The sequence below is a fragment of the Molossus molossus genome, unplaced genomic scaffold (genome assembly GCF_014108415.1).
Source record: "Molossus molossus isolate mMolMol1 unplaced genomic scaffold, mMolMol1.p scaffold_m16_p_10, whole genome shotgun sequence".
Classification (NCBI taxonomy): domain Eukaryota; kingdom Metazoa; phylum Chordata; class Mammalia; order Chiroptera; family Molossidae; genus Molossus; species Molossus molossus.
The window spans coordinates 103,534,393-103,547,009 of NW_023425345.1; the positions used below are offsets into that span (position 1 = coordinate 103,534,393).

Below are 12,617 nucleotides of genomic sequence, written 5' to 3' on the forward strand. Positions count from 1 at the left end.
AGCAGTACAGAATAAAGCATTGGCAGTGAAGGGGGGGGTAGCTATATGGTGGTCGTTTCATTTTTTGGTTTTTATTTGTTTTTTAGACTGACATTCTATCTTGATATTGGCTACATATCACTATATGTAACAAGCAATTTGACTTCTCTGGATTTCAGGTTCTTAATCTGTTACACAACAGAATTAGACTCAAGTATATAATTATTTTAATGCCTATAGCCTTACATCATACCCTGTATATTAGTGTTTTAAGAAAGTAAATGAAAAAGACTATTTCTGTCACACAAAAATGCAAATTCAAGTTACACATTCATGGACAGCTCCAAAGAAGGATAATAATCACCTGAACAAAACAACATCTGAGATGGTCAAATTGTGTTCAGCAACCATCATCTCAGGTGGGTGGGAATCTGGGTGCCTTGCCTTCTGGCACATTGCATGAGCTTGGATCTTTTGTTTCTGACCTCATCCATTTTCCTTTGACTCCTATTCTTCTTCTGCCCCCTGTGGTTATGCCTAAAATCACCCCTCAGCATCTGGTAAGCTCATCTATTCACACACTTTTAAGTACTACAATTACCACTGTTAATCTGGGTCCTGCTGTCATTAGATCACTAGGTCAACACAAACCTCAGGACCTCTGTTCTTAAGATATAATGCCCACGCAGCTGTGGCTCTCACATGGTGAAAACCAGCTCGCCAGCCCAGAGACAAGCCAGGATACCCAGCCTGCAGCCCTGTGGAACACAGCAAGAGTTTACAAACTCATTCAGGCTGGAAGCCTGAGATCAATGTTCAGCTCCCCTACTCACATCACACATCTTTACAACCCTAGGGGTCGTTTTCTCACAATTTGAGCCTCTTCTTAGTTGAGGGCTCTACTACTCTGGGTCTTTACCAGCTCAATGGCACTGTAACAGCTATGAAGTGAAAGAGTAAGGTCACAGATGTTGAATGCCTTGAGAGTATGATAAATAAGACCCACTGAGAGCAACAGTCATTGTTCCTCCCAGAGGTGCCAGCTGACTTACCTGATGATTTCCAGAGCGTCTGTTATCTGCTGTTGCTCAATATCGTACAGTTTCACCCTGAAGCCTCCACTGGCAAACAACATAGCCCAGCTTCGCCCAATGAGGCCACTAAAGGCAGAGGAAATCAAGAGAGGTTCCCAGTTAACTTAGTAATTGAACAGTTTTTTATTCCTACCCAGAATACATCTTTTAAATTATAAAACATCCTATTCTTAAAAGATTTAATATCTTAAAATTACACACTTTGATATGTGTACTGATTATAAATGTTACCTGTTCCCACACAGGAGCTCCGGAATCCTCACCTCGAGCCCAACATCAATTTTGTCCAGGGAGCACCACCAGGCAGGTCGTTAACATGCGCACACACTCTGAAACAGTCAGACTAGGAAGGCAGCAAGGTGTTGTGGACATGCTTGCAATATTTGATCTAAAAAGTTTACTTCTAGAATTTATTTTAGGTTCATATGGGCAAACACAAAGATATTTATTCATAGTAGAATTTATATTTCCAAAAAATTCAAAACTAAGCCCTGGCCAGTTTGGCTCAGCAGTTAGAGCACCAGTCCTCGGACCAAAGAGTCACGGGTTCCATTCCCAGTCAAGAGTACATGTCTGGGTTGCAGGTTCAATCCCTGGCCCAGGTCGGGGTCATGCAGGAGGCAACTGATTGATGTCCACAATGATCTCTCTCTCTCTCTCTCTGTCTTCCTCCCTCTCTTCCACTCTATCTAAAAATCAATGGAAAAATATTCTCAGGTATAACAAAAAAATAAAATTAAAAACTAACCATCTAATATTCAGAGTTAGTTAGTAAACTGTTCACAGATAAAACAAATATAACAAATGTTTAACAATTGTTGAATACAGGTGGGTATGTGGGTATTATTTTTCTATATTTTCAACTTTTGTGTGTGTTTGAGAATTTTCATAATAAAAAGTTGGGGAGAAAATAGTTATAGTCATATACAGGCATTAAAGACAAAGTTGATTTATTTTTCCTGCAGTGGGCTTCATGGCCTGTATTGCCCACATTCCCCTATAGGACCTACCAAGAGCAGAACCAACTCCTGGAAACCCACTAGCAACCCTTACTCCCAAGCTCCCCCCTGAAAGGGTTAGTAAGGTTTCAAAGGGTAAAGGTAAAAGTTTGCAAAAGGTAGAAACTGTGAAAAATGCATTGCTTGCATGACCTTTGCTCAGCCTTCTGTTGAGTACAGATTATCGGATTATCCTCAAAACAATGAATCAATCACCCAGCAGATGCAGGATGTGATACCAGACCAGTCCAACTGCATAGTGGACAATGGGCCAGGCAGAGTACGTCAGCAGGAACTGCCAGAAGCTAGAAGTAGAGTATATAACCTACACCTCAACTGTTATTCAAGACTGTCCCCTCTTTGGGTTCAGCCCACCTGCACCCAGGCACAAGCAATAAAATCATTTTGCTCTACACTGGCCTTGTGTTGTGGATGTGCTCTCCCACCAGCTCAGACCTTTTGCCCCTATCCACATCCTCAGTTGTTGATGATTGATGTGAAATAAACACATGACCTGAAGCAGCCAATAAACTGGCTTATCAGCACCCAGTGATATGTATAGCCTGGCCTGCATAGAGGAACTGAGCCAATCAGATTTCCTCTCCTGAAAATCGGGCCCAAAACATGGAAACTGTAAATCGGTAACAGGAACTAGAGTCGAAAGATTATTACGTTGGGGTTGGTTGGGGATGGAAGAATGTGCAAAAAAAAGAAGTGAAGGAGGGGGAGAGAAGTGAGCATGGACAGGAAAAGGAATGTAAAGAGCTGACTAAGGTACAGAGAGGTACAGAGATTGCACAGACTACATAGGCCCAGAAGGAAAGTTCATGGTCTTGGTTTCTGCTGGGCTTTCTTGTCCTCATTACTAATTTACGTCAGGCCCAAATGCCATTGGTTTCCTGTCCTTAGAGCCTGTAACATCTTATTAACTTTTTCTAAACTCCTAGATACCTGGGGATCATATAATGGGTCCATACCATTCTAACTATTCTAACATGTTTTAAAGATCCTAAATTCAAAAAAATGTATTGCTACACAGTAGCAAAGCAGCAAGAGAGAAAAGTTGGTTCAGTTATAATTTTATCAATGGCATTTAGCTTTGAATAAATCCACCCCAGATACTTTTTAAAATCTTTCCATTCTACAGTTACTTATTTACTTGGCAAAAGTTGAAGTAAAACTGTTCCTACACTCTTGATCTAAGTAGGCTATGGAAAATTTGCCAATAAAAGCTATTAAATATTTCCTAGGATGAACAAATTTAGTGTGTGAGATGACTCAAGTAACAGGAACACCCTACGGTCTAACTCTGTGTGTCTCCATATATACATCTGTACTTGTGCATTTAAATGCAAAAATTAGCAACAATAGCACTTTGAAAATATCATGCCTCAGTAAGTTTCCTACAGAGAATGAATACAGGACTTCCGGTCAAGATGGTGGTGTAGGTAAACGCGGTATCGCGTCCTCCCACAACCACATCAAAGTTACAACAAAACTACAGAACAACCATCATTCAAAACGACCTGAAATCAAGCTGAATGGAAGTCCTACAACTAGGGAATTAAAGCAGCAGCCACATCAAAACTGGTAGGAGGGGCGAAGGCAGATAGGCTAGTCCCACACCCACGTGTGGTGGATAAAAATTAGGAGGATACCTCGGCTGGGAAGGTCCTCCTGAGGAGGGAGGGATCCCCGTCCCACACTAGACGCCCCGCTCAGGGTTCCAGTGCCAGGAAGAGAAGTCCCCATAACTTCTGGCTGGAAAAACCAGTGGGAACTGAGGCTCAGGGAGGCTAAGGCGGCTAGAGCCCCAGGCAGCTCCTTAAAGGGCCCACAAATGGACTTATAAGACTCACTCCCTCTAAGCTTGGAGGGGAGGCAGCTTGAGAGGTTCCAGAGACATACAGGGAAGAACAGAGCTGTTTGGCACTGGAGTGAGTGCTGGAGAGGGGGCTTTCTCCGGGAAAGATGTGCTGTCAAAGGCCTTTGTTCCCTTGGTGAGCCTTTCCCTGGGGCAGCAAACAGTCACCATATCTGGGTCTCCAGCAACCTGGCTCACACTGGTAGCCCCGCCCTGGTGATTCCCTGAGGCCCCGCCTCATCCAACTTTCAGGCCCACCCAAGCTGTTGCCAGTTGCTTAACCATAGGATTGGCCTGTCTTGGATCCTGCTTCAGGTTTTCCTAAATTCTTTCAAACGAGCAGCATCTGGTCTCAGCTAGCCCCATACCGCTCATTAAGTAATACACAGAAACAAACACAGAGAGGCAGCCAAAATGAGGAGACAAAGAAACAGATCCCAAATGAAAGAACAGAACAAAACCCCAATAAAAGAACTAAGCAAAATGGAGAAAAGCAACCTAACAGATGCTGAGTTCAAAATACTACTTATAAGGATGCTCAATGAACTTAGTGAGGGCCTCAAGAGCATAAAAAAGGGCCAATCAGAAATGATGAATGCACAGTCAGAAATGAAGGAGGCATTAAATGAAATAAAGAATAATTTACACAGATTCAATAGTAGAGTACGTAAATCCACGAAGCAAACAATCGATTTTGAATATAAGGAAGCAAAAAATGCCCAATCAGAACAGAAAAAAAAATCCAAAAAAATGAGGATAGTGTAAGGAGCCTCTGGGACAACTTCAAGCGTGCCAACATTCGCATCTTAGGGGTGCCAGAAGGAGAAGAGAGAGAATAAGAAATTGAAAACCTGTTTGAAACAATAATGGCAGAAAACTTTCCTAACTTGGTGAAGGAAACAGACATACAAGTCCAGAAAGCACAGAGAGTCCCAAACAAGATGAACTCCAAGAGGCCCACACCAAGACACATCATCATCAAAATGCAAAAGGTTCAAGACAAAGAGAATCTTAAAAGGAGGAAGAAAAAAGCAGTTAGTTACCTACAAGGGAGTTCCCATTAGGCTGTCAGCTGATTTCTCAAAAGAAACTTTCAGGCCAGAAGGGAGTGGCAAGAAATATTCAGAGTGATGAAAAGCAAAAACCTACAACCAAGATTACTCTATCTTGCAAAGCTGTCATTTAGAAATAATGAGTTTCCATATAAAGAGTTTCCCAGACAAGAAAATGTTAAAGGAGTTCATCACCACCAAACCATTATTATATGAAATGATGAAGGGTCTTTTTGAAGAAAAAGATAAAATATATGAACAAACAAAATGGCAATGCATACATATCTATCGACAATGGAATCTACAGACAAAATGAACAGGCAGAACAGAAACATTCTCATAGATACAGAGCACATTTTGTTGGTTGCCAGATGGGAGGGGGTTTGGGGGAATGGATGAAAAAGTGAAGGGATTAAGAAGTACAAATTGGTTGATAGACTGACAAACCTCAGAAGGAAAGGGGTTGGAGGGTGGGAAGCAATAAACCAAAAAACTTATATGCATAACCAATGGACACAGACAATAGTGTGGGGAAAGGCTGGAGGGGGTGGGAGTGGGGAGATGGGGGTCAAAGGGGGGAATGAGGAACATCTGTAATACATTCAACACTAAAGATTTTAAAAAATTTAAATTTAAATTAAAAAAAAAATGAATACAGTCACCGCAAAGTAAAATTTTGGAATAGAAAAAAAAAACAACAAAAAAACGATACTAGTTCAAAGATGTACTGCTTGATATAAAACATCTTAATAGACCCTTCACACTGCACATCAGTTTTTTTAAAATAAAATCTCTGGAGCAGGCTGGAAGCCCATGAACAGCAGCTGTTTTACCTGTGAGCGGCTACCTCCGGGTTAAAATCACAAGCTGGCTCCACAGTGCAGAGGGACAGAGTACTAAATTAGCATCAGGAACTCACTTTAGGCTCTGGCAGAGGGAGAGAGGATTAGACTGGAACTGTGTGGAGACTCAGGAGCTTGGAGAGCTGGGAGGGCAATGGGAGTTTTATGCTGAATTACTCTCTCACAGGACAGTAGGCATATTACTCAAAGAGCCCCTTCCCAGAATCCTGAGGAGAAGCAAAATCCCATCCCTCAGAAATTATTTTCTTTTATCCTGACCCGAGGACAGTTTTCCTTTTTTTTTTTTTTTCAGATAGAGTGGGAAGGAGAGAGAGAGAAACATCAATGTGAAAGGGACACATTGAGTGGTTGCCACCCACACGACCCAAACAGGGCCGGGAACAAACTGCAACCAAGGTACATGCCCTCAGCAGGAACCGAACCTGGGTCTCTCTGGACCACAGGCCAACGCCAACGATCCAACCACTGAGCCAAACCGGCAGGGCATCATCCCGCAGGAATTTAACACCACCCAGCCAAGCCAGAGAAATGCAAATTGGGGCTCATTAACAGCCAGCAAGCACCTGCCCTATCCCCTGGAAATCCTCTTACCTGAACACCTGAGGAAGTTTTTCATTCAGTTGAGGGCTACAACCCAAGGCTCATAAAGTAACTGAGACTAATAGCCTCCAGGCAAAAAGCTAAAGGATAACTAAACCTTTCCTGGGCTTGCAAATCTACACAGAAAAGTAAAACTTGACAGTGGTGTTTAACGTGGGTCCTCCCATGCTCATCCAAACCTAGTAGAGGGAGTCACAACCAGCAGAACACCAACACCCATAAGAAAATTTGGCAGGCTCCAAAACTCATGGAGACAGCAAAAATGGTGAAACAAAAAAACAAACCCCAAATGAAAGTCCAATAGAACTCTACCAAAGAAGAGATAAATGAAATGCAGTTAAGCAAGTTATCAGAGGTAGAGTTCAGAGTGATGATAATGAGGAAGCTCAACAGCATGAGGAAAGATATAGAAACATTGAAAATCAACCAATTGGAAATGAAAAACCACTAAGCAGAAATGAAGAATGACATAGCAGAAATAAAGAACACATTGGAATAACGAGCAAAGTAGAGGAAGCCAAGAATAGCATCAGTGAATAAGAAAACAGAGTAGAAACAATCACCCAATCAGAGAACTAAAAAGAAAAAAAACAATTAAAAAACAAGAAGACAACTTAAGAGAACTGTGACACAATATGAAACAGAACAATATCTGCATCATAGGAGTTCCAGAAGAAGAAAAAAATAAGCAAAGGTTAGAGAATATATTTGAAGAAATAGTGACAGAAGACTTCCCTAACTTGGTGAAGGAAAAAGGCATACAAGTTCAAGAAGCACAGAGAGCCCCAAGTAAGAAGAACCCAAACATGCCCACACCAAGACACATAATAATTAAAATGCCAAAAACTAAAGACAAAGAGAGAATCCTAAAGGCAGAAAGTGATAAGCAACAGGTTACCTACAAAGGAACCCCCATTAGGCTATCAGCTGCCTTCTCAACAGAAACACTATAGGCCAGAAAGGAATGGCATGAAGTAATCAAGGTAATGAAAAACAAGGATCTCAATCCAAGACTACTCTATGCAGCAAGACTTTCATTCAAAACATAAGGTGAAATAAAGAGCTTCCCAGACAAAAAAAAAAAAAAAGCTAAGGTAATATATTAGCACCAAACCAGCACTGCAGGAAATGTTAAAAGGACTGCTGTAATTAGTAGAAGAAACAGAAAGAAAAATATAACCACAATAAACAAAAATGGCAATAAATAAGTACTTATTAATAATAACCTTAAATGTAAATGCATTAAATACTCCAATCAAAAGACACAGAGTAGCTGATTGGATAAGAAAGCATGACTCATAGACTCATATATATGTTGTTTACAAAAGACTCACCTCACAACAAAAGACTCACATAGGATGAAAGTGAAGGGATGGGAAAAAATCTTCCAAGCAAATAAAAAGGAAAAAAGAGCTGAGATAGCAATATTCGTATCCAATAAAATAGACTTCAAAATGAAGGCCATAACTAAAGACAAAGAAGGCCACTATATAATATGGAAAGGATCTATCCAACAGGAAGATATAACCTTGGTAAACATATATGCACCCAATATAGGAGCACCAAAATACATTAAAATACTTCTAGAGGTCTTCAAAGGAGATATCAACAGTAAAACAATCATACATTCATAGCAGGGGACTTCAACACCCCACTGACATCACTGGCTAGGTCCTCAAGACAAAAAATGAGCAAGGAAATAAAGACTCTAAATGACATACTAAATCAAATGGATTTAATAGATATCTACAGAGCCCTGGCCAGTTTGGCTCAGCGGTTAGAACGCCGGCCTGCAGTCCAGAGAGACCTGGGTTCGGTTCCTGATAAGGGCACGTACTTCGGTTGAAAAGGAGGAAGTAAAACTGTCATTATTAGAAGATGACATGATATTGTACATAGAAAATCCTAAAAACTCCATCAAAAATCTACTAGATTTCATAAACGAATTTGGCAAAGTAGTATGATACAAAATTAACATAAAAAAATAGATTGCATTCTTTTTTTTTCCTGTGGTATGTGCCCCTAGCGGGAGCCACACCCAAGACTCTCTGGTCCGCAGGCCAATGCTCAACCACTGAGCCAAACGAGCCAGGGCTCAATGGCATTCTTATACAACAATAATGAAATCACAGAAAGAGAAACTAAAAAAAAAAAACAAAAAACAATCCCAGCCCTGACCAGTTTGGCTCAGCGGTTGGAGCATTGGCCTGTGGACCAGAGTCCTGGGTTCAGTTCCCGCTGGGCCCTAGCAGCTAGAGGCACTTACCAAAAAAAAAAAAAAATCCCATTTACCATCAGCAAAAAAATTAAGATACCTAGGAATAAACTTAACCAAAGAAGTAAAGGATCTCTTCACAGAAAACTACAGGTCATTGAAAAAAGAAATAGAGGAAGATATAAAAAAAGTGGAAGCACATACCTTGTTCAAGGCTTGGAAGAATTAACATCATTAAAATGTCCATACTACCTAAAGCAATCTACAGATTCAATGCAATCCCCACCAAAATACCACCGACATACTTCACAGAACTAGAACAAACACTCCAAAAGTTTATATGGAACCAAAAAAGACCCAGAAGAGCCACAGCAATCTTGAAAAAGAAGAACAAAGTAGGAGGGATCACATTACCAGATTTCAGGTTATACTACAAAGCCACTGTAATCAAAACAGCCTGGTACTGGCACAAGAATAGGCAGATAGATCAATAAAACAGAATAGAGAACTCATAAATTGACCCAAGACAATATGCTCAATTAATATTTGACAAAGGTGGCAAGAGCATAAAGTCAAGACAGTCTCTTCTATAAATGGTGTTGGGAAAATTAGACAGCTACTTACAAAAAAAAAAAAAAAAAATGAAGCTAGAAGACCAACTTACACCATAAACTCAAAATGGATAAAAGACTTAAATGTAACTCGTGAATCCATAAAAATTCTAGAAGAAAATGCAGGCAACAAGATGTTAGACATCCTATGCAGCAGAATTTTCACTGATATAACACCTAAGGCAAAAGAAACAAAGGAAAAAATGAACACATGGGACTACATCAAACTAAAAAGCTTCTGCACAGCAAAAGAAACAACCATCAAAACGGAAATGGATTCCACTATATGGGAAACCATAATCACCAATGATGCATCAGATAAGGGGTTAATTTCCAAAATATATAGAGTGCTCATACAACTCAACAAAAGAAAGACAACCCAATTTAAAAATGGGCAGAGGACCTACATAGACACCCGTCCAAAAACGACAAACAAATGGTCAACAGACATATGAAGAAATGCTCAACGTCACTAATCATCAGAGAGATGCAAATTAAAACAACAATGAGGTATCACCTCACACCTGTCAGAATGGCCACCATCAACAAATCATCAAACAAGTGTTGGCGAGGGTGTGGAGAAAAAGGAACTCTAGTACACTGCTGGTGGGAATGCAGACTGGTGCAGCCACTATGGAAAACAATATGGTGTTACCTCAAAAAGTTAAAAATTGAACTGCCATTTGACCCAGTGATCCCACTTCTAGGAATATACCCTAAGAAGCCTCAAACACCCATCAGAAAGAATATATGTACCCCTATGTTCATAGCAGCACTATGTACAATAGCTAAGATCTGGAAACAACCCAGGTGTCCATCAGTAGATGAGTAGATAAAAAAGCTGTGGTATATGTACACAATGGAATACTATGCAGCTGTAAGAAAGAAAGATCTCTTATCCTTTAAGATGGCAATGGAAGGACCTGGAGAGTATTATGCTGAGCGAAACAAGCCAAGCAGAGAAAGACAAATATTACATGATCTCACTTATTTGTGGAATATAGTGAACTAAACAAACTGATAAGCAAAATTAACCCAGAGACATAGAGGTGGAGTACAGACTGACAAGCCTCAGAGGAGGGGGGGTTGGGGGGGGAGAGATAAACCACAGAGCTTACATGCATGACCAATGAACATAGACAACAAAGCTGGGGATGGTGTGGGGGGAAGGGGAGGAAGGTATCAATGGGGGGAAAATGAGAAGCATCTGTAACAAAAAGAAAGAGAAGAGAAGAGAAAGAAGGGGGAAGAGAGGAAAGGGGAGAGAAAAAGATGTAGGGCACAAAAGCAGTGCTATTTCAGAAGCAGAGGTGGGTGTCTGCTGAGGTGCTGAGGGTGTGGAGATAAACAGGAATTTCTATCCTGTGCTATGGCTTGTGGTCATTATAATTTGCCATCCCCCATCTAATTCGTTGTCACCCTCCCTCAAGTAATCAGAAATAAACTGACTCGCCAGTCCCTGCTCATACTAGAGACTGTACACTTTCCTCCTGGATTAGGTGCAGACAAAACACCACTCCAAGGCACAGTGGGAAACAAACAACACTCCAGCCCTTGGCATCAAAAATGCAAGGCAAGCAGAGTCACCACACCTGGTGCAAAGTGCACGTGTATACATATACATACACACACACACACAACACTTTTTTTTTCCCTTTCTTAGGCACACCCCACCCCCATGTGTCTGGAAAGGACAAGGGCACAGTTAATGCCACTGCTCTGTGAGCAAAAGAAAGCTGACAAAATGCATTCTGACTCCTTCCTTCAATGGACTGTAAAACTGAGGGCGGATGGTGGGTGGTGGGTAAGGTAGGCCAACACTTTAGTGGCATAAAGGGTCACAAAGCCACCCCCAAAAAAGGTGCTTCTAACTATCAATAGCAGGTATCAACATGTGGATAAAGTGCTATGAGAGCTTACTAATGCTAAGGTACACACAAATTACTTTTTTTTTTTTTTTTTTTATCCTCACCCGAGGACATTTTTCCATTTTTTGTACAGACAGAGTGGGAGGGAGAGAGAGAGAGGGAAACATCGACGTGAAAGGGACACATCGAGTGGCTGCCACCCGCACGACCAACCAGGGCCGGGGACAAACTGCAACCAAGGTACATGCCCTTAGCGGGAACCGAACCCGGGTCTCTCCGGACCGCAGGCGGGCGCTCTAACCGCTGAGCCAAACCGGCCAGGGCACAAATTACTTTTTTAATAAAAACTGCAGGAAATTTAAAAGGGGGTGGGAGTACAACCAGAACAATTGTATGGAATTTAGGCTGTTAGACTGACACACCTTAGCAAACTGGGCTCCAGCGTTCCCCTCCGGAAAGAGCGCATTCCCCCAAGTATTAGGCATGCCAGGTGTGTTCGCCAAGTACCTGTTCCCACCCCGACGACACCGTGGGGACCGGAACGCGCTCCACGCCCCTCAGGCATCGCACACTCCCTGCTGGTCTCGCCCTATTTCGGTCCTTTACAGGCTTTGACCTTGAGTGCCTAAGGTACTTAATGTAGGTTTTCTCTTCCATAAACAGTTATGGTTAACAACTCAGTGCTGCAGACACACTTCATGTTGCCCACAAGGAACAACTGGCACGTCCACCGTGGCGCGCTGGCATCACCCGTCGAGTCCCCTAAACCGTGTTTGCACACAGCCTGCCCCGTCAGCTTTCTGCCCGCCACTGCGTCTGCGCGGAGAGAACCTACAGGGTGCCCCGGCCGCCCCGCCCCCCCTCACCGCGTACGTCGCTTACCTGCCAACGATGAGCACCGGGCCGGCTGCCGAGGTCGCCATGTTGGAGCCGGACTGGCCGGGAGGGACTGCGGCCGCGAGTGGCAGGCTCAGGGTCCCGGCGCCGCGCTGCACAGAACCCCGCGCGGGGGGGCGGGTCGTGGTCCGCGCCCATTGGCTGCGCTCGGAATCGAGCTGGCCATATCGTCTTTGGATTGGCTGGGGATCGGCTCGGGAAGGGCCAGGGGGCTGACGCGACGCCTGGGCCCTTAAAGGTTGCGGCCGCGGACCGAGCCTCTACTATCCGGCGGCCACTCGGTGGGCGGACACTGGGTATGTAGGGGCACGGGCGGAGCTGGCCCCCCAAAGCCCACTGGAGGGAATGCCGGTGGGAAGTGCGGGGACCAGATACGCGAAGTTTAGTAATTCATTGTTTATTTTTTAGTTTTCCACCCTGCACCCTAAAATCAGTGTGCAAGGGAGGGGGCACCTCCAGGTTGGCCCAGGGCTTGACCATCAAAGGACCCAAGAAAACTATCACGGGGATTTCCCGTTTAAAGGTATCAGTAGCTCCTCAGTACACCCCAGCTCAGGCTTTAATCTAAGGGCTTTA

At 42.9% G+C, this 12,617-nt stretch overlaps 1 protein-coding gene across 1 annotated transcript in view; it reads right to left on the minus strand.

Moving 5' to 3' along the window:
* The window catches only part of CRYL1 (crystallin lambda 1), a 149,011-nt gene extending 136,870 nt beyond the window's left edge, over window positions 1-12,141 (minus strand). The window contains exons 1-2 of the mRNA XM_036251127.1: window positions 12,027-12,141; window positions 1,032-1,139 (exon numbers count right to left, since the gene is read on the minus strand). Of these exons, the coding sequence (XP_036107020.1) occupies window positions 1,032-1,139; window positions 12,027-12,067 (149 nt within the window). The 5' untranslated portion in view covers window positions 12,068-12,141. The remainder of the gene's footprint in view (window positions 1-1,031; window positions 1,140-12,026) is intronic.
* Window positions 12,142-12,617: the final 476 nt, after the last annotated feature.